Source organism: Phaenicophaeus curvirostris, chromosome 16 (genome assembly GCF_032191515.1).
Source record: "Phaenicophaeus curvirostris isolate KB17595 chromosome 16, BPBGC_Pcur_1.0, whole genome shotgun sequence".
In the NCBI taxonomy this organism is placed as follows: domain Eukaryota; kingdom Metazoa; phylum Chordata; class Aves; order Cuculiformes; family Cuculidae; genus Phaenicophaeus; species Phaenicophaeus curvirostris.
This window is the reverse complement of record NC_091407.1, coordinates 6,150,543-6,173,623: the sequence shown is the minus strand read 5'-3', so window position 1 is coordinate 6,173,623 and position 23,081 is coordinate 6,150,543. Positions and strand designations below refer to the sequence as shown.

General features: G+C 42.1%; 1 protein-coding gene across 2 annotated transcripts in view; it reads right to left on the bottom strand.

The window, feature by feature from the left end:
- Positions 1-23,081, bottom strand: part of SDK1 (sidekick cell adhesion molecule 1) — a 396,340-nt gene that overhangs the window by 34,205 nt on the left and 339,054 nt on the right. The window contains exons 32-35 of one of the 2 annotated variants that reach the window (XM_069870517.1): positions 21,957-22,027; positions 16,658-16,793; positions 14,698-14,757; positions 12,622-12,723 (exon numbers count right to left, since the gene is read on the bottom strand). In XM_069870517.1, coding sequence (XP_069726618.1) covers positions 12,622-12,723; positions 14,698-14,757; positions 16,658-16,793; positions 21,957-22,027 — 369 coding nt within the window. The remainder of the gene's footprint in view (positions 1-12,621; positions 12,724-14,697; positions 14,758-16,657; positions 16,794-21,956; positions 22,028-23,081) is intronic. The other variant, XM_069870518.1, reaches the window with a different exon arrangement.

Here is a 23,081-nt window from a genome sequence, read left to right as displayed (position 1 = left end):
AGCCTTTTACCTTCTAGGAATGCTGTTCAAGGTTTTTGAGCTCTGAATTTTTTTCATGGCTGTTGATATCACGAATACATAAAAGGTAAGGTTAAAGCTGCATACATCACGCTCCTTTAGGTGTTAGTGACATTATCAACTATAGCAGGAGTGACACAGACCCCTAGGGGTCCAACTTCAGCTCTTGGCAGGTGGAAAGCATTTTACTTTCCCTGAAAAAAAAGTATTCATGAGGTTTAATTCTGTCCACATATCCTGCCTTGGAATCTCATGGAGATATTTGTAAACATTTCCTTTCTTATCTGATTTCAATTCAACTTTGAGATTGTCTCCTTGAAATTCTCAGCCAAAACGTAAGGAGAAAGGCTGAGCAGGTTGTAAATTAGTGTAAACCCATCATCGTCTGCAGTCTGTGATGATGTTGGCAGGATCATGTGAAGACAACAAATCTACCCGCAAATGCAGCAAGAGTCAAAACGAGCCCATTAATAAAGTTACACATCTAAATTCATATTTAAACATATCACTGCCCTCATTTTCCAGTCATACTGAACAGCCTCCGCTCACACAGCAGTCAATTTGAGCTTGCAAATGCTTATAACTTTTGAAAAGAAGGTGCTTAAGATCCCCAGTGGCCTGCCTGCGCGCACAGGAGCTCTGTGCATTGCAGAAGCTTCGCCTTAGTTTTTCTCACTGCTTGCTTGGGATGTTTCCTCTCCTGGCTGCGAGGCACTGAGAGCTTTTCGTCAACACAAAACTACTATTCCTTTTCTTAGCGACAGTTGCCATAATGCTCTGGAGCACAGCTGGGCTACAAATCCTTGTGATTCATTGGGTAAACTTAACTGCTTTTATGAAGCGTTCCTTGCTGCTGTTATATCTGCTCTAATTTCTGCGTAGTGAAGGATTTCTCCTCTACTGATTTTCTAATTGTTTCTGTAATGCTGGTATTATGTCAGGAAATTCAGAGACAAGTCTGGGACAAGATTCCTCGATACTCACGCCATTTAAATAAACACGCATGCAAAAAAATGAAGAGAAAAATGCAGTGAAAGAGACTGAAGATTTTCTGTGCCTCAGCGTGATCCTCCCACAGTTCCAAACAATCCCAAGCAAATTTCTGTTTCGTGAAGACCTCTGATCCTTTTCTATCTAGCAAGCGTTTCCCCCCTCCCCAGTTCATCAAAGAGGCTTTTGTGAACGTGCCTGCTTTTATTCCCTAGTAATCAATATATTTGCATTTTGGTGTTAGCACCTAGAGGCCAGAATCTCATTGCACAACGTGTTGCACAAACACAGAACAAAGAGACAGCTCCAGGACTAAAAAGCCTCTAATCTTTATGTCTACACATTATTACGGAGGGGTGGTTGCAGCATGTTCTGACACACCAGCTGTAATCTTATCTACCTAGTGAATAACAACAAGAGAGAAGACACAGCAATGTTCAAGTGTAGCATGTGCTGACAATTAAAGAGCACACACACAGCACCTCCAAAGTTTACACACTGGTTCCTGGCACACACAGCCATGGAAAATATCTCTGGAAAGGATTTGGAAAGAGTTCATACATCCATCCTCCTGTGTCACACTGGGATCAGCTCATCTGGTCAGATGTTTGTGTAATGTTGATCACTGATGTCTTTCCAGATTCCTCCGTCATCCCCACACAAACTCTGCTAGCATATTCCTGCTTTTAATAATTCTTTAAACAACTCTCAGGTTGTTGTTTGTTTTCAAAAGTCTAGCCTAAACCAACCTTGCTGTATTGAAGTTCAGCCCTGCAGTGGCATGGAGAACAGAGAGAATCATAGAATCATTAAGGTTGGAAAAGACATCTAAGCTCATCCAGTCCAACTGTCAAGCACAATCCCACCACGCCTAGTAAACTATGTCACAAAGAGCCATGATTCCATATATGATTCCATCTACGATTCCATCTACATGTTTTTTGAACCCCTTCAGGGATGGTGACTCCACCACTTCCCTCGACAGCCTCTTCCAGTGCTTCACCACTCTTTCTGCAAATAATTTTTTTTTTTCTAATATCCAATCTAAACCTCTTCTTGCACAATGTCGGGTCAGTACCTCCCCCGGCACAACTTAAGGTCAGTCACTGCCCTCAAGTTATGCTGTAGATAAGCCAAACACAAAACAACAAAGAGAAAGTCAAAAGATAAACCTGAGAAGACTCATGTGCAGAACTGGCAAAGCAAAACACGAGGTTTTCCTGCAGTATGGGCTTAAGAGAGGGAAGGCAGAGGTGGTATCTCCTGAGAAAGAAGAAAATGGTGTATCTGCAGTCACTCCTTCCACGAGGGACAAGCAGCATAAGACAAAAATATTCCGCATTTATTAGCCATTTTCTTATGCTATCTGGAAAAGAGAGGTGGGAGCAAGGAACACTTCCTCTGCGCCACCAGGAATGCTGCGTGAGCGATGCTGATTAGTTCAATAACAATTAGTTAATTGTGCTTCAAAAACAGCTACTGCAAAGCTGCCTTCTGCTGTGACAAAGCGGCACAAGCTATATTTAGAATGTAAAAGATGTTTCCCACCAATTTCTGGCTGTTTCAAGCTAGGCTATATTTTGTGATGGAAGTATGTGCTTTTTCCAAGGACTGCACTTTCTGGTGCGCTCCGATGTATTTCAGATGCAGTGAGACAGGTAGATCCAAAAAAAGCTGCGGGTCTTAACTCCTCCAATGCAACTCCATTTCCTAACATTAGACTGGAGTGCTCCTACCCTCTTGTGCAAGCATGACAATTTGGCATTAAAACCTAGTGCTCTGCCAGTTATTAGCTTCAGCAGGCTTGTGTCACCCTGCAACTTGAAATGAGTCTTGGGAAAGAAGCAATCTGTTCTCCCCCATCGCTGAGAAGCCCAACCACCATGTGTGTGCATGTGTGTTTAATAGGGAAAACCCTATTTTTTTCAAGGATGTTGATATATTTGATATATGTGTTGATTTACATGGTTGTATAGCTCAGTTAAGAGAAAACTGAAACATTTTCTGGTGTATAAAAGAACAACGGAAGTCAATACAAGAAGAACTTGAATAACACCTCTCTCATGAACACTGATGAAGAGGGAGCACAAGCTAATCAATGCAAAAATAGAAGACAAACAGACAAATCTACCTTGGTGGTGGAGAAGAAGTGGAGAGCAGAAAGAGAACTGCTGTGAGGACTTTGGGAATCCAGCACACCTGCAACTGCTTTACTCTGCCATATTATTCACATAGGCAAAGACTTGGCCCCCTCCCTGTATACTACATTTAGTACAGTAGCTCTGTTTTGCCACATCAAATTTTTAAGGGTACTGAAGTCATGAAAAAGCATAAATAAAAGCAGCTGCAAATGATACCCAAATGTAACATCCACAACTTCTTTGCTTAGCACTGGGAATCTTCCCAAAATTGACTCAGCATGTCTTTAGCATCTGCAGAGATATGAGAGGGAGGTGGAGGTTGGAAAGAAGGAGAGATGACATTCACCGCGCATGTCAGAAAAACACTGAAATGAAACAAGGACTAGAAATGGAGTATCCTTTCCACGGACCCAGACTCTAGGTTATCTGCCAATACCACTTTTTTTTTTCAGTTGAGGAGGTAATCATGTTCTGAGGAAACCTCCATGGATATGACTTATTCATGAAGAACGTTCATAAACTGGCGAGTGACTCAATCAGAAGTAATTCGCATCCTGTCCCTCACCATCTCTGCCAATGACTGTGAAAACACTGTTGCTGTGATCACTAATCTCTTAACATGGGGTTCAGATTTCCCAACAAGGCATGTGCAATCCCGGATTTTCACGGGACAGATACGATCTGAGTGATGCAGAAAAATTTACCACGATCACATTACAGTATCTACAACTGAGGCGAATCTCATGGAGTAGTATTGCAAAACAGAACCTACAAACAAAACCTGCACGCTTCTTTTTTTTCCGAAGTCCACAGTTCTACTTACCTAATAAAACCTAAAACAGGTTGCCACATTGCATACTAAGGTTGTCCACCTGAGAGCAGAAGTAAAGCCCTTACAGAGCTATCAAACTGCGTCTGGAAAGAGCGCACAGGTGGTTAAAACAGGAAGGGAGAAAATAATTAAATAAGGTTTTGCCTTTTGTGTCAACAAGGAGATGATCAGACACAGGCAGGCAGCCCATCAGTCAGCAGAGACGGACCCATGAGCAGGAACAGCACGAGTCTGACAAGCATTAGGTATGCGCAAACAAACACACAGGCATAAACCTACAAGCTAAAATCCCCTCTCACTTACATCAATGCAAATTAGGGTTAGCTCCACTAAAGCTAGTAGAGCTAACCCAGTGTGACTGTCGTGTAACTGAGAGCAGTGTCAGCTCTGATGAGTGCAGGATTCACCCTCCAGGAGGTACCGGAGGTTGTTCAAGGGTGGAAGGGATGGTGAAGAACTGCTGAGTGCTTGATACTCCGGCCTGATTGTCTCTCATGTGCACTGGGAGGAGTGAGCGCAGCACTGGGTGGGAAAGTACTGCTCTCAATCCTCTTAAAAAAGTTTACCCATTAAACAGAGGCAAAATTACCTACTTCAGTCTATTTCCCCAGACTCTCCGGTTCCCAAGATGACTCCTCCTCCATTTACAGACATGTTCCATTCATTATAATTTGTTAATCCCACACTCTAATACCATAATACCACAAGTTCATAGCAGTCATCAAAAGCACCCACTAACAGTAACAGCAGCACCTACTAAAGCCTAATAAGCACCGACAACTCCTTATGCTCCGCTAAAGTCAAGAGAGCATATCAAATAATCAGGGTAGATCTCCTCTGGGTCTGCCATATACTAAATGTTAAAAGCTGTATTGAAAAAAAGTCAAACTGAGCAGGTGAGATCTGCCACTGTGATAACCTTTCGCTGTGGCTTTTGATGCAAGTTTGGGGAGCTGACCCCCACGAGGGATTCATTTAGGATTTACAGATTGCAATGGTTAGTGAACCCCAGGAAGCCCACGGAGGACTGTGATCTCATACTCCTGGGGAGAGAGGGAGACTAAATTTACATTTTCTCAACTGTGAGTGAGAGTTTTCTCTTTGTTTGTTTTGCAGCCATAGCATCCCCGAGCCCACCACTGTGATCCCATATCCTCGTATCCCCTCAGTGTCCGGACTGCTGTGGCTGAAATGTTTTAGAAGACTGCTAATTCATACTTTCATAAGAAAGTCTGTTTTCAGACTATAGCAGGCAACCTGAAATGCCTCCAGTTCCATGATTGACGATGGATACAGCAAACAGATGTCAAAAAAGAAAACCAACTGTGTTTCTCTACAGCTGGCTTCACAGAAAAGCCGTACAGAGGAGGCAAAGCCACGGGAGTTGAGACCCATATGAAAATACTTACGGCGTTTTGCTCACATATCCCAGGATGACTGAAAACAAGCAGAGCAGGACCGCACAATTAGAGGAAATCGAAATCTGCCTGAAAATATAACCCTTTAGTGAAAAATACTCAAACTCCAGCCTGTGTCTGCTTGAATATGAGTTATCAGCCAAGGGCTTCCCCACTTCTTTACCAGCGCAATTTATGGTCCATTTTACTTTACTACTGATTGCTCATGTTTTTGAAGGGAAGGTTAATTCTTTTGCTTTTAATGGAGTAGCTGTGCTGTTAGTTCAGTAAGGCTTTGCATACACGATCAGGCTTCTCATCCCTCCACCCTCTGTGTACTGTGCAGGGATGTCCCTGCACTGGGTTCTTCACAGGCCATATAACACTGCAGCAGAACAGCTAATTTGTCCTACCACTCCCACTGCTGCCTGCACCAACTGCAGAACAAAGACGAGAGTCCTGATGATGAATTTGAGTACGGATAGTCTGTCTGTTGTGGGCTACAGTCAGTATTGAAAATTGACATCAAGTTGTTGGGTTCGTGAGACAGAAGTTCATCATCTGAGCTAAACATCGCATGGCAATTGCAGCCCAGCACCACCCACACCAGCAATAGCAGTGGCGGAGATAAGGAAGCTCAGTTGATCAAAAATTGATGATATTTTTGCTTGGACAGAAACATCTTTCCTATATTCAGACGTGACAAAAAGAGGTAATTAAACCAGAGCTAAGTAGGAGCTGCTGCACTGTACAAAGCATTGTGCTGTACCAAAGGCTGCTTATGACCAATATTAACAACTTAATGAGCTGTTAATGAGGCGCGCATTCAGCTTTTACTTGCAGCATGAAAACATCGCAAATCATTTTAGGGAGCTTCTGGTCTGTCAATGGAGAATTAAAGATGTCAAATAAGCCCATCAAATCTATGTCTCAATCTGGACGCTGCTTTCCAGTGCATTCTCTTAAAACTCCTTTTCCTATATGGTAGAATAACTTGCTTTGACAGCAGTACGAGTCTCACTTAGACTTTGCTTCCTTCTGCCTTGACATTAGATTTCAGTCTCCAGAGAGCTGCAGGGATGTCTTTTTGACATGTTGACATTAAGGACACTTCTTCCACAGACTCACACTGGCACGGTTACTTTCTGCCTTACCATTATAAGAGCAGATACCGAGCTAAGCTACCCAATTTGGAAGTTTAATTATGAAACCTTTGTGCTCATCTGTAAACAGATTAAGAACGTAAAATTACCCTTAAAAAAATAGCAAGATTGAGTAGGACAGGGAGGCAATGTTTATATAGAAATTCATATCCATAATTCCGCAGCAGTGCAGCAATACCAGTAACACACAAGCAATGACTAATGCTCTAATGTAGGCACACTTTAGTTTGTTATTTTTTACTATCCTGTCACAGCCCTGCAGGATTCGATAATGCAGCCAAGTGCTATCTATACTGCTATTACCACCAGTGGAGCTGCATTGATGGGAACAACAAATCCAAATTGGACTTGCTGCAGACAAGCCCCAAGTGGAAACCATGTATATATACAGTGAGTCTGGCAGAGTCTAAAACCCACCAAGAAATACGGACGGCATGTAACCAGTGGCTGATCTTACTCTCAGAAATAGAATGCTGTTGGGATACAGCTGTAATGGTTTCCAGTAATGCAAGAGAAACTGAAAAGAGGTTTTTTTCCCAGTCCAAACAGGGAATGTCTCACCACGTTTTTTTTTTTTTTCCTCTACATCTTCCTATAGTTTCCCTTTCTTGCTTTATTTTGATTTTCCTTTCTCTTCTAGTGCATTGTTGGAGAACATGGCTTACTCTGAGCACAGAGGAGAATTTTTCTTTCCTTAGGGAGAAAGACACTGGGGACACTGTCACATCTGGAGCTGGGCATTCCCAGGACAGCTGTGCAGAGCTCAATCACAACTGAACACGATCTTGGAACAGCTCTTCAGGTTCTTTATATCTGGGGTGGGGGGAGGGAGACAGGGAAGGAAAATCAATGTTTTAACACTCTGCCATCCCCGCAAAAGCAGCCTTTGGTTGACTTTCAGAAGCATCAACAATTAGCAGGCAAATTAGCTTTTAAAGTGGCAAGGAAGGTCAACCCCTTTGTTTAGAGTTTGAGCAAGTGAAACCAGTAATTTGTTTATTATACTACGGCTTCTCTCCATCTCCTTTTGTTTATCAAGATACTGTCCCTAGGCTGACAGGTTTTAGACTACTGCAATACGAAATGGCCACGATGACCCTTCTCTTCCCTCCTTCAGTGGTGTCTGGGATGGAAATGCCCACCCAATTCTTCTAGCTGTGCCAGCAGCAACGTGCTCCCTATCTGCATAAGCACAGTCAGTCTCCGAGAGACACGGTCCACGTGTCCCAAACAGATAGGAATAAACAGCCAAGGGGCCCGGAACAGACTGATTGAAGCTGCCAGCTCTAATGTGCTGAAATGTTGTCATTCCTCTTGTAGGCTGTTAACAAGGAGGCACAGGGGACTTCTCTGCACAGCGTCTTCACAGCTACATTCGGGGCACAGGAGGAGACAAAGCTCCTGTGCTAGAAGAGAAAGGCAGGCCCAAGGTAAAGCTGAGGGACTCCCTTCTCCAGAAGGCAACTTATCATGGGGAGCGACACCAGGTAGTGTGTAGATTTTGTATGAACACAGGAAGAGTGAGGCCTGCAGAAACAATGAAAACACTCAGGGACACAGCAGCTGTTCTGACAACCTGCTCTGGCGTTAGCATGAGAGACACAGACGTTGCCCAAGCACGGATAACCAAGCAAGAAGGGACAAGAGGTCTTTGCTAGAAGCACCTTATAAAGGGCAGTCAGGTGCCTGGAGTCATCTCTGTTCTTTATGAGGCTTCTTTCTCTTTAGCATGGCTGCTTCTCTGTATTTTGTCTTCTCTTTCCTAAATCTAAATCACTATTTTTGGTCTTGGAGCTTTCCAGATGGTTTGACTCCCTGACTGTAAAATGCTGGAGATGGCCAGGCAGCTCTGGGTTACTGGCAGAACAGAACTTCCCTCCATGAATCAGCTATAGGTGGACAAAAATAAGTGTGGGAAGTTCAGGAACGTCCATGGAGCTGCAAGCAGGAGGGCAGATGAAAATAATTGCAAGTGACAGTGAGAACAGGGAAACTTGCTTTGGCATCTGCAACTTTGCACCAAGAGGTAAATTCAAGTTTTTAAAGATGGCAAGAAAGGAGAGTTAAGAAGCAGTCGTCCTCCTGTCCCAGTCAAATTCATTTCCAAGCTATACTTTCACTCTGAAGAAAGTGAGACGGCCAGGAAACCTGCTTTTCTGAGGGATGATGCTAGCAACCAAGGCATCATTTCAATGGAAGACTTCTAAGAAGCCTCTGTCTTCCAGCTCTTTTTACTCCCTCCCTTTTCCGTTGCAGAACCAGCTCTCAGAGATCGTTATTAAAAAGAACAACGACAAACCAGCCCCATCAGTTCTTGTGAATTCTGAAGGCCACCGATGTCACCACCAGTTATAATGACACACATCACTCTCCTCATCAGACAAATGGATTTACAACCTGTTTAAAGGCTAGCATCTCTCAGTGCACTTCACCCCTTCTGCTACCTCCTCTCCACACAACAAGCGCTCTCCTCCAGCAGCTGCTGCTGGAAGAAATTACAAATTCCATTATCTTTTATCCAGAACAGCTTTGCGTATATGGGAGAAGCACTGGAGGCTGCGGGCTCGTTAGCACAGGATTTGTATTGCCGTATTCCATTTTATTCCCCTCCCCAAATTAGGTGAACCATGCCTGCCCCAAACCCGTGATTTCTGTTTAATTAAAATGCAGGTAGTGGAGTCTTCTGAATTCCAGAACCCACCACACAATCAGGTAGTGACAGCGACCTGGTAGAATAATGCTCTTGATATAGTGGCTGCTCTAACAAGAGTCCTAATTTCAGTTGAGCAAAACAGCACGTCTGGTTGCAGCTGCATTTAGGGCTGGGATGAGTATCAGTATCCAGCCTCTCACTGAACACTCACTGCCTTCCCAATCAAAGCCGGCATCCCTGACAGCTGAACTGTTAAATGAATTAACAAGGCGAGAAGGGGGCTTGCCGATGGGGCTGTGACTCCCTTCCTAATTTCTACCAGTGGCGGCTTTCAATTTTTCTGTCATTTGTCAGGAGATGCACATGGTTCTGTAATGAGTAGGGCAGAGCTGCAGCCAGCTCTAAAAAGGCAATGCTATGAGGATCTGCTGGTCCACGGAGGAGAGGAATCCAGATGCTTGTGGCAGGTGGGGAAACGACCTGTTCTCCTGGCATGGGGAAGGAATTGCTCTTCTCACCAGAGATTTTTGCAAACATCCAGGCAGAACTCAAGATTGAGCTTTTGCTGAGGACTTTGACCTTTTGGGCTACCTTCAGAAGAAAAAGGGTTTGCTCCACCTGTAGCAAAAAAGCTCAAACCTGCAAAACCCCCAAAACACTTCCATCCAGCTCCCTTATTCACCAGGCAAGTCAGGATACAGAGGTCTGTTCCTCATGTCTGGCTCACTGCCTACCAGCAGGTTGTTGTCTCTCAAAATTTCCCGCTGCCCATCTGTCAGAGGTAAATAAGATCTGAGCACTCAGGCTGCCCGAGGAGGCTGAGGTACAGTTCAGCGTGCTCCAGGGCTTGAGAGAAACTTCCCACCCAGGTGTTCCTTACGCGTGTGATGGGCAAAACTGCCAGAAGGTTGGTTTTAATGGCTTCTTTTTCCCAAGTTTGTCAGAGGGCTCCATTGCCTTCTGGAGCCTTTATTGGGAAAAAACCCAGATATGACGATAAGAAAATCTTCAAATCTAACTGGAGAAAGGGAAGGAAGGAATTACTGACACATTTCCTCCTGCATTGCTTGTCTGGTTCCTCCAAACACACAAGCTGAACTGCATCAATTGTCAGTATTATTTCCAGGTGTGCCAGGCTGCATGGAACACCCAACAGAACGGTGCAGAATTGGTAATTTTGACAGAGCTGGCCTAAACCCAGCACATTTCCCTGAAGGCACATGCCTTATATTCCTTTTTACCACCGAGAAAGGAATGTTCTTGCACCTACTAGAATTACTGCAACCCTTACAGCAGAATGAGCCACCATTTAACAGTACTAAGAAGTAAGTTATCTGGGGCTTTCAGACCGAGGACTGGACCCCTTCAGTCATTTTGTGTTCGGTGCTGCCACCACTTGTTTATTGGGAAGGTTTCCTCTATTTTTAACACAGATGCCCCATTGCTGAAGCTAAGCGGACCCATTTTTTCCAGCTTTCTGCTTAACTGCCTTTACCACAGGTAAGAACATCAAGCAAACAATAACAACAAAAAAACTTGTATTTCCAACAGCACACTTTAACTCAAAGGTGTCACAAATCAATTTAAAACTTAAATTGCAATACCAGCTCCAATCACTTTACTCACAGTATAAATCACAGCCGGTTCTGAAGGTGGAAGAGGCAGTTATATAACAAAGCGTAATAACTTCACACAACAAGAGTGAAAATCGGCAGGAAGATCCTACATTCATCATTTCTACCGCATGAACCCGGATTGTCCCTAACCAGAGGTAAATCCAGTACTTCCAAAAAACCACCTGACTCGCGCTGCAATTTCAGATATACCAGCCCTGCCTTGTGAAAGGTCTCCTGGATGCCTGAGTTTGCTCCCAAGTCTGGCTCCCTCATGTTCCTCATCTGAGTTATGATAAGACCTGGCCTGCGGGATTAAAAGACAGAATATAACAGCACCTCCTCACTTTCCCTGGCTGATTTTCTGTGCTGCGTACATGTGTACAAATGCATGTGCTGGCTCCATTTGCAGCAGTGAGATGTTTGGCTCTGGAACAGCAATGTATTTTGAAGCCAGATACAGTTGGCTCCACTTGGGACTTTCTTTGCTGCAGTTGCAGAAGTAAGTTGGAGCAGCAACAAACTAAAAACAAAAATGTAAATATTGCCAGCTGTCTCTCCAGAACCATGCTGCTCTGATTAATTTATGATGTTTTCACAGAGAGATAGTGAATGTTACACCATATTTGAAATGAAAAGGTTAAGTAGAGTTTAAAAAAAAAACTGCAGTAGACTTTGAAAGAATGTGCTTTGCTTACTTTTGAGCAATAGAATATTTAATGAATAATAATGAAATGAATTAGCAGTGGGTTTGATAGCTCCTACATCCTAGCCTTGAGACAAAACAACAAAAGTGTAATCGGATTCGTTCATGGTGGCAGACTGAACAACAGGAGGGTGTGTGTCGCCTATTCTTGTTCCAAGCTTCAAAAGATGCTGCTGCAGAAATTGATACCATAACTAACAACTATTTCAGCGCCAGCCTCTCTCCAGCTGGGGTCACCATAAATACAGCACCACCGTGGTGGCTGTGAGGAAGACATCAGCTATTCCAGCCCTATGCTTCTCAGCTAGAGTTACTGAGAAGACAGACTCAGCTGTGGGTTATCTGGGCTTTGCAAAATCACCAAAGAGCCAAAGAAGTGTCTAGTTAACTGTCTCATCCCAGTTTCTGCCTCTGGCATTCCAATGGGGGGATTTAAAAATGATCAGCAAGTTACGTTTCATAAATACAGCCTGGATTCTTGCAGTGGATCCATAACAAGCAAAGGCATGAACAGTGCCACTGACCCTTGGCTTCTGTAGAGCCAAGATGCAGGTATAGAGTCAGCACGTTCCTGAGAGTAACACCTCTGCCCCCAAAGCTAGCATTAAAATGGACACAAGGTCTTCTTGGCTTCAAGACCATAAAAAAACATACAGCAAGGTCTAGTGCACAGGCAATGCCTCTACACAGAGAGCTATAAAATAAAAGAACCAGCTTTCCAAGTCTCTCTTGTTTTCTAGTTTTGTTGCTTTTCCCTTGTGGCTTTCCTGTGCTCCACTTTTCACTTCTCTAACTTGAGTCAATTTTTCCCTCAAGCTAATTTGGTATGAACAGTCATCCTCCTGCAATTCCAAAAATATTTTCTTTTCTTTCTTTCAAATGCCCTTTCTCCCTTCTTTGTGTAGACCAGCTGGCTTTCAAATGGCAAGAAACTGTCAGTGCCAACCTGTTCCAGGAGAGGACGTTCAAAAAAATTGTTACTCATCATGACTGGGGAATATTTCAAATAATTCCATTCCTGGACAAATACTATCGTGAGAATACTAAAATATCCCAGTACTTTAAAAAAGAAACAAAACAAACAACAACAACTTTTCCTTTTACCTACCTGCTTCACCCACAAAGACTTCCACTGGTGTGCTCGTTGGGCTCTCACCAATTACATTATATGCTGTCATTAGCACTTCATATCTCTTGTATTTCTTCAACTCTGAAAAGTAAGATATTATATCACATATTTAGACTATATCACAGTCATCTTTTAGATTCCATCACCTCGTTATCACCAGATTTCTCTCTTGTGAAATACAGCGTTAAACAGTACATTGTCTACTTCTATCCCTCCTTAATTCATACACCATGGCAGGATTTGCATAATTACGAAAAAGCTTTGCAATGAAATGGCAGGATTTTCCAGTGTTTCCTCATGGTGTTGCTCCAGCAAGAGGAAACATTCCTGATGGGTAACTAGCCAGAGGAACAACTCTAGGTCATTCTTGATGACAGAAAAAGGCAGGACTTTGCTTTGAATGTTCAACATATGGGCTGCTTTTGGTCTCTGCTCGTAGGAAAGAATGTGGCTTCAAGCCTTTGCCTAATCCTAGGGACTTTCATGTGGGGATTCATTTAGCAAATGTGCTGCTCAAGAACGTCACTGCTGAGGCGGGGTGGAGATGATGATCTGCAGCCGGGACTCTGGAGTCCCATTCAAAGTACTGCATTGGACTTCAAAGTGACCACCGAACATCAATCACAATGAGAAAAGAGACTTTGAAGTCTAGACTCCATTTAGCCATCAGGCAACTGATTTCTTTGCTGACATATAGAAACTACTCTGACAGATGAGGTAGGAGACTGAGAGCAGTATGAAAAACCCCTAGAAAACTCAATTGTATGAGGGTAATTAGTAGATGCAAATGAGGGTGGAGTAGAATCATGCACACGTTATTAGGGGAGGCAGCGCCTGAGCAGTTCCATTTCAGCTTTTGCATTTCCAGGATGAAAGCATCAATCCTAACAAAAATATTTCTCATCTAAAATATTTAACAGTGAAATCAGAATAAGAAAGCTATCAATGACACAAATTGCTCTATTTAAATGAGCACTGAATTAAGACATGCATGGTGAGGGGTCCAAATATCTCCCTTCGCCAATAATTTTCTCGGCTATCTATGAATTATAGTACCCTTAACTCTGTGGCTGACAGTATACCATCGATTTGGTAAAGTTTAAACTAATTTCAGTTAAAGTTAAACTAATTTCAGTTTCACTGAAGTGTTTAAAAGTGTTGTGCTCCTATACCTGACTCAGAGTCCAGCATCATTCTCCGGGTTCAGGCATACTCTGCATCATATCTGATATATCACTAACTTTTTGACGTGATACCACTAAACTCAACCAGACTGCAAAACATGTAGCAAGCAAATCAGCAATAATGATGCTATGCTCATAAACAAACAAATAAAAAATAGTAAGATGTACAATACAGAACGAAGTAGCTTGTACAGGGGCACTTTAATTGCTGCCATGAAAAGCCACAAGAGAGATTTTAGTGTTAAGTGAACGTGGAAGAAAATGGAACACATGAGAGTTCATGCATGCAAGTTTCAGTGGGGATGGGGCTTCATTTTTGTTTTTTAGCCCATCACAATCTGTGACTCAAAAGCCTTGGGCAAAACCTATCTAGTGAACCATCACCACCACAAAGCAACTTGCCTTTTAACTCTGTCGAATGCTATTTTATTCATTTCCGATTGAAAACACCTCTGTAGATGCACATAAATTCATTGGGCCCTCTCTAAACTGGCCTCCTACTCCATGGAGTGCCTGAGCACTGCAGTGCTTGAATCACAGGACTAATGATGTGACACAGCTAAACTCAGATGGACTGCAAAATATGTAGCAAGTGAATCAAAATTCATTTAACATCAGCAATACTGGGTTGTTACAGTCAATAATGTTTTACCTTCCCAGCAGCCACATTTTTACAACAGCTACCTACTTGCATCATCAATGTCTCTCAATATAGGGAAAGCAAAGGCTTAAAGAAAAAGAAACTCAAGTCAGCAGAGTCATTAATCTGTGTTGATTTCTGCTATATCCACTGAGAAGAACCATAGGAGTTTGCCCATAGTGTATTTTGAACCATTACAAAGAGTCTCGTCTAAAGGCAATGTGCACTTACGTGTTAATTCATACGTCGTTAATGCAGAGCTGCTGTTCACTGTCTTGAAGCTGCTTTGGGCTATTCAGGGTAAGCAAAGCAGAAAGCTTGTTACAGTGCAAGGAAATAGTTATTGCAAATGATGTACAGCAGAGACAGAGGTAAATGATGCAGCACACACATACAGAGTTTGAGCTTCAGGACTATACCTTGAAGGGCAATAAAATCACATCACTTTCTCGTAACACATCAAAAGCATCTCACTCACACGGGGCTGTTTCATTTCCTCCTCAAACAGAGAATCCCTCACAAATATACGACACAGAAATGTTTTGACTCCTAGACTAAATAAAACAAATGAGTAAAAAGGAAACAATTTATGTGAGGGAAACTCTCAACACTGTATTACATCCTTGTTTTTCAACATGCAAAATACAAACCTTGAAGAGCTGCGGGGTAAGGACCTGAAACACAGGCCACAGAGAGCAAACACAATAGGACAAATCTTGCTTCTTTACATATGTGTTAGATTTCCCACAGTTTCACTTGCAGAATTCAATATTCCTGCCGTGAGCGAATTGTATGAATATGCTAAGCTGTGCAAACCCATAGGTCAATGAGGATCAGAGGTGTACTACGGTGAGAATTGTCATATTATGAGGAGAAAGAGGGAAAATTCTCTTAAAATACACGTGTCTCCATCCCTTTCTCTCTCTCTTCATTCCCTGGATAGGTACAGCATGGTTTTTTTCTGCTTTACTGCTAGTAGGAATATAGATACATGGCCAGCCAAGAAGAGGGAAGAGAGAAAGCCAGTAAGTTTTATAGGTTACTTGGCTTGTGAGATTAGACAGCACCCAAAGTAACTATTTTCTAATAATATACATAGTCATTCAGCTTTTGTCCAGAAAAAAAGCCTGAAACCCTTATGCATACCTACACCCACAGGAGCCTTACATCTTTACTCTGTCATGGTTAAAACTCTGTTCAGTCTGAGAAGTCTTGTTCAGCACTGATGATATATGGGAGGTCTGAGTTAGGTGCTTAAGTTATATTTAAAACACACTCTTTTTCCACACATGCCCAAAATTCACTCTTGCTTTTGTAGGAAGCACTTTTATAGCTTCAGGAAAACATGGAATATGATGCAGGATATTTTAACAGTTTCACTCAACCCTATTCCGCTGCTCTTAAGAGTCAGTATTATTTGTTCTGAATATTCCACTGACATTAAACAGGATGAAAGCTGGTGCCTCCATGAGTACATCTCACTGCTGGACCATATCTGTCGGGCTCACTTGGTAAAGTGCTCAAATCTTTGACTTCCATTATTTTATTCTGCTCATTCTTTCCTCTGTTTTCCTTTCCAATCTTCGTCTAAAAATCCTTTTCATTTTTCTGTTATTTCTCTCCCTCTCCACCTTCTTCCTACAAGACCCCAAACCCCCAGTGACTAATGTGGCAAGCACGCACCTTAAAATACTTGCTCATTTTTGCTATTTTCTTCCAAAACAGGGATGAGCATATTGGAATTGTAAAAATTCTTTTTAAAATTTCTCCTAAGCTGTTTTCTTATTCTGCAAAAAGTCAATTATCTAAACTATGAAAAAAACAGCAAGAAAGAAAAATGTTCCCAATTGAGGAAAATTAAGTCCCTCTATTTTTTTTGTCTGATGGCAGAACAAATTATACCAGGGTAATCATGAAACAGAGGTAGCAGAAAATCAGGGGATACATGAGGGACAGAACATAAATTTAAGTGTGCTGGCATAGATTAGCGTGCACCATTACAAGCGATGCTGATCAGAGAGAAGTTATTAGCATTTTTCAGCATCTTCACCCTGACTGTGTAAAAGCTAAATTATCCTCAGCACTCTTAGACACAGTTGTGTGTTATTTCGATGGGGCAAGAAGGCATAGAGTGTCTGGTATAATGACAGATTACCATAGGGATATAATAGGGTCCAAAACACAGGCTTACGTGTGAGCTCTGCTCTTAAAGCTGAAGGGTTCTGGATGGTTTTGGATTCTGTTCCAGATCCGGTGTCGTAGTCCAGCTCCCGATAGTAGATCCGGTATCCCAACAGCAAGCCGTTCAGACTCTCAGCTTTGGGTGGCTGAAAAGCATTGAGAAGAGCCCTGTTAAGATGTGCATCGCAACAAACATCAGTCACATCGGGCAGTAGCTGACACCGGTTCTGTGCAAAAGGACACAGAGCTCTCCGGTGAATATAGCCATGAACGATATACAGGGTCAAAGGTTGTGTAATTTGAAAAACACAACTTAAAGGCAACTTCAATGATTTCACTCAGCTGTGGCAATTACAAAAGACTCTTTATATAAGAACTGACACCTAATCCACTACTAAGAGCAAAGCTCTTTTCTTTCTTCATCCACAGAAACTTGTCTGTGATAAAGATGATAAATAAACATGGCCCTGAAAATGCATGTTGCTGGCTACCACCTGTGGAACAGCAAACCTGTATTTCACTTCTGAGATGAAAAGAAAGAAATTATTTTGTCAAAGGCAGAATTTCTTTAGTGGCTGTTTTCCTTGGGAACTGTGCGCAGAACATTCTTCATTTGGCATTATTTTACTGAAAGGCTGATGAGAAAATAACACTGGTGCATTTCGGCTCGAATTAGGAAGATGAAAATAGGTCTAACAGCCTCAGAGAGGCATTTGTAGAGGAGGCACAGTATGATGGACTCTGGTGTGCTGCAAGGTCCAGTCTCACAGGCAAAATCAGGTCTCCTCTCTAACAGCTTGGAGCAGCACAGTGTGTAAGGCCCCTGGGCTGGCTCAGATACGAGTTTTTTCTTTGTTTCTGCAAACATGCTGGAAGGTGCTCAAAGGCATAATATTTCAGCGAAGATTCTTCAGGAGCCCTGCACATTCCTTCAGATACAGGTATAAAGCCCAGTACACTGAAGAGGAGATTTTTGCCTGAATGGCTTGCTTAAATAAAAATAAGCACAGGAATTCTTCCTGTTTGCGGAAACATTTACTTTCACGAGTCTGATGCAGGCTAAGAACTAAGAGAAGAAAAGACGCCCTGAGCCATTTATCCTCTCAAGATTCTTGTAGTGAAATTAAAGGAGCTGAAAGTATAAATGAAAAGGATTTTAATGATGATCTCTCCTTTAATCCAGAAAGATCCCCAGTAATCTTGAGAACTTAACTAAGGAGAACATTCTGTCCATTGTGGAAAAGTTAACCACTGGTGCGAAACACTGTCACAATAGGAGGTAATACCACATGTAATTTTGATGAAAAAGGCAAGAATATTTTTACAGGAAAGGAGGGAGATACTTGGCAGTAATCTAGTATTCTGCATCCAGAAATGAGAGGATTTTTCCATTATTTCATTATAATGGCAAAAGGAGAGAGAGGGCTGTCCTGCTTCAGAGCAAAGGACTTTGCTTTGGATGAGGGCTGACGGAATTAAGTAGAAACATTGCAGTTTATGGAAACTTAAAAAGAAAATTATGTGAATGAGAGTATAAGAAAGCTACTCTGCTACCAGGAAAAGGAGCAGAAGCTGCTCCTGAAGGAAGCCACTGCCTCAAGCAGTAGTGCTGCCAAGAGCCTGCTGAAGGCAATCCAAATAGTCTCAAGATCTTCTTGCACTTGCTCTGTGTGGCTGGAAAACCTCATTCATGATTGTTTCATGCTCATTATGGTGCTCCATCCTTTGGAGAAAATCTGACCACCTTTTGCTGTTATTTAGCATTTGCACTTCAGAACGATCTAGTAATATAAGATTGTGAGGCACCTTGAGAATCATCAGGCCCTCAAGACTGCAGAAATGACTTCTTAAAGTTCTTCTCACAAACAGAGCAAGCTCAACCGTAAAACAAGCTAATTTTTCTGCTTTCCAGTATTCTGGGGTGGTTAGAAACCTTCACTTAATTTCTAATCTAAATAATTCATAGCTACTTTATAGCCATTTGTTCCTGTACTAACATTGCCTTTTGGGTTAAATTGTTCTTCTCTCCATGGGGCGTTTACTCCCTTGATGTATTTTAAAAAGGGCAATCATATTCCCTTTCAGACTCTATTTCACAAGGCAAATAAATCAACCTCTTGTATAACAGACTTTCCTATTCTCAGACTGATTTCCTTGTTCAAGGGACAGGGCAAACAGACCAAATAAAGTGACAACCTTCTCCAGGGCTGCCTGATGGTATGATTGCTCATGGACCAGCTAAAATGATCCCTTTTGCAAGGTGAGGAATCATAGAACTTGACCCTTCTCTAAACTTTCATAGAATCACAGAATGGTTTGGGTTGGAAGGGACCTTAGAGATCATCCAGTTCCAGCCCCTCTGCCATGGGCAGGGACACCTCCCACTTGATCAGGTTGCTTAAAGCCCAATCCAACCTGGCCTTGAAGATAAGGTTTGGTTTACTCATTAACTCACTATCATAATAATTTTTTTTTTCCCCTCCTCCAATCTTCTGACTTTCCTCTTTTGTTTTCTATAGTATACTGAAGTTGTTTTAGATGGTGCACCAGCCACGCGATAGGCTCCTTGGCATGTGAGCATCCTTGCACCCCTCCACCCTGCTGAGGAGGAGTCACACCATAAAGCATGAGAACTGCCTTCTCCAGAGGCAGGAGAGTCAGGCACTGTCCCACCAAGATACATAGAGCGTCCTACCACAAAGGAGAACAGACACTGCAAGAACACAAAGCCTATCTCCAGCATGGAAATAAACTTCACACAATGAAAAAAAACCTGTGAACATTACATGGATTTGCATTTCAGTTAATTATTTTCTAGAAGGCAGGTGATCTTCGAAAGATTCAATGTCTTTTTCTATTTTAACTATTAATAAGAAATCCTATAGTATCTTAAAAAGAATCATAGAATCATAGAATAATCAGGTTGGAAGAGACCCACCGGATCACCGAGTCCAACCATTCCCATCAATCACTAAACCATGTCCTTCAGCACCTCATCCACCCGTCCCTTAAACCCCTCCAGGGAAGGTGACTCAACCCCCTCCCTGGGCAGCCTCTGCCTGTGCCCAATGACCCTTTCCGTGAAATGTTTTTCCTAATGTCCAGCCTAAACCTTGAAGCTGAGAAAGACTCTTACGTCCTACTCTTCCATATAGCTGCCTAACAGATAAAGCTTAATACCTCTACTGTGATACAACACTGGTTAGTTAATAGCAAACATTATTTTCTTAGGCTTGCATATGATTCTCATTTTTTTATTTCTGTTAAATATAGGACAGAAAAGTTCAGAAAATAAATGGCTTGAAAACTGCCTTTCTCCTTGCCATGGAAATGATGATTCTTTCCTGAAAAGGGTACTCTCCTAAAAGGTCAGGTGTTCCCCTTCCTATCTGTCTTTCACGGACAAAACTCTGCTTTTGATATAATGGATTATTTAGGATTTTGTAGGAAGGCCTGAGGGATCTGCTGGAATAGGTAAAATGATTCTGAGTGGCAGCCTGTAATGTTGTACAGAGGTAAGAGAAACATTTTTTGTGCTATTTAAAAATGAAAAAAAAAAGACTAAAATGTAAGTTTGAATAATTGTTATCTCTAAGGTAGAAGCAGAACAACGCATGATCCTGATGTTAACTGCAACATCCTCCAATACAGTTAAAATAACCTTGCATTATTGATACAACAGACCTCAATGGAAATTACTTATTTTCTTCCTACTTTAAATTTAAAAATAATGGACTGATTGGACCAAGCAGCTGAAAGCACAGATAGTGCATCTAGAGTTTGTTTTGTGAATTATTAACATGGCTCAAAGTTAAAAATTTAGCTTTGCTTGGAAATCTACTCTCCCATTTATCTTGACTGCTGTTTTCGGTTTACATTATTTCTTAGACACTGCTGTGAAACTTCCTCTTAATTGGAGGCTATTGTGGGACTTGAAGATTTTTGTTTATTTGAAAAATATAGTACGGCTGAATTACCAGGACCTATTAATACACATGTAGTAATGACATATAATTGCCCACAACTCCCTCGAGATGGTTCTGCCACAACAACCCCATTTCATTTTCATGAAATAAAAAGCATCCAATTACCTAAACAACCACCTATTTCACATTAACTACACACCAATAATCAGTCAATTGGGGCAGTGTTTATTTCTGCGGTACATCATGCCTCACATCCTCTTTGTCCTCTCTTCGTATACTTTTTTTTCCTTCACCGTTGGCTTTATTTGTAGGTGAGGCAGTAGATTTACATCTTTCCATAACTCCTTTGATAAAACTGCTCAACATGTCTTCTATTTGTTCAACACGCTGTAAGCAATGATGCTGCTGCGTGAACTTGGGCCAGCAACCCAGCAGTACAGCCAGGCATATTTTTAAAGTGATGCTGCATAGCAATAAACAGATCCTCATACATATATTTTTTTTCCAAAAATTCAAGGAGCCCCATCTGTACTGTAAAAGCACGGGTACATTTTTCACTATAATGCAATCTGTCCAAAGTTATCCTTATTATGTGTGTGGGACGTTGTCTCAAGAGCAGGGTGGGCAGAGGCTTTCCAGGATAGGTTACAGATAACGTGCGGTACCCCACTGGCTTCCCTCCATTAACGCTCACTCTGCAAAAAGAAGCCTCAGGCACTGGGTCACAAAATGTTCCAGCATCTCCCAGGAGGCCAGTATTGAAAGATAAAGGAAGTCAGAGGAAATGCATATATAAAATGCAGACTTGGCATGAACACTTCCACATCCAACTTAGAAATATTACAGAGAGCTCAGAATTCCTTTCTGTTCTCTGAAGAAACCTCAATTTTTAGCCCTCAAAGAGCCAAAAGGGCATGTGGAGTTCCTCAAAGGTATGAAAAGGATTTCAGGAACAGTGTACACTCCAATTATTTCAGCAGCTGAAGGAGGCATGTGCGATGCGAACAAAAGTGAGCTTTGATTACCTGATCTTTACCAGTGCCACACTCTGTTGAATGTTTTCAATGTGAAGATGCACATCTACTGATCTCAACGAAAGGACCTGAGAATCTGTACAAGCAACAATCTCTTTGCTACAGAAACTCCTCTCCCTTCCAAGCTTTCTCTCATGAGGCACAAAGTACAAGTAACTGCCACAAATTTCCATCCATCACTAAAATACATGCCTAGATGAGGAAAAAAAGGAAGTAGCTGCAGTCCTTCAAGTGGACCACAATACTTCCAGCTCAGGAAAATATCCCTTAAAACGTATCATTAAGGTCAATGAGTCACAGCAACCAAAAAACCTGTTGCAGAAATATCAAAATTTTTCATTTTACCTACCTGCCACTGCACAAGGACAGATGAAGTCGTGTGGGGAGTTACTAACACAGAACTGGGTGGTTCATCTGGAACTAAACAAGAAAAAGTGGTAACCAAAGCAGTTAAAGGGTGGGAAATAGGCAGCCTTTATCCATCAGATTCCCTTTCTTGGCTGCTGAAGAAAACCTGCTATTCCAGTTACTATGTGGTGGGTCTCAAAAGCGATGAGGTGGACATGAACATTGCAATGCAGGGAGATGCCAGCCACTTCTTTTACATCCTCTGCTCTTGCCTTGGCAACTTGAGGAGGAATAGGAGAGAAGTTGAGGACATAAATCTGGAGGAAGCTGCAGTGTGCCAGCCGCCCACAAACAACTGGGATACATTTGAAAGGAAAAGTTAATCCAGCTGAGTGTGCGCTTGAAAGTGTAAGCAAAGTACTCCCAAATTCTCCATGGTATTTTTGTCACAGCTGGGGCAAGCCCACCCTAGTTTTCAGAGTCTGTGTCCCATGTTCAGAGATCACTTCAGTTAGGAAAGCTTGATTTACCAGGGGTTAACCCATTCCTGTGCCCACAGCCTATAGCACGTGCACACACACACACAAAATCCAAAGCTCAAATCTGAAGAAGGGAAGGCTTATCAGGAGCTGACAGCCCTCTGCAGTGCAATGCTCTAGTGGCAGCACCAGGTTTGCTCAGCAGAATAAATGTTCAGTTTGTTAAGGAGGTGAGAAGCCCTCACAGTATTTCCCCATTGTGTTGTGAAGAGGTCAACCACAACTCTGGGTTCACTATAGCCAAATTCAAAGAGAATTAAAAATAAAATTTAAAATTCTGAAACAGTGAGTCAGTGCTGCCTCATTAGTACCAGTTGCAGCCTGCACTGATACAGCAACCTTTGTTTGAGAAGGTGGGCAGTCAGGGTATCTTTAAAAGGCTGTTAGGCACATTATTTATTACACGGGTTCTTGTTTAATTTAGGACGCTCCTGAGCTCTGTCCTCTGTTTTTCTGATTTCAAGAGTACATTCTTGAAACATTCCTTTGCAACATCTTTTCCTATTTTTGCATGTCAATGTCACATTTAAGTAGTTATCTTTGCATGGTACAAAATACTGGCTAATTCCGAGCACCAAATATGTATA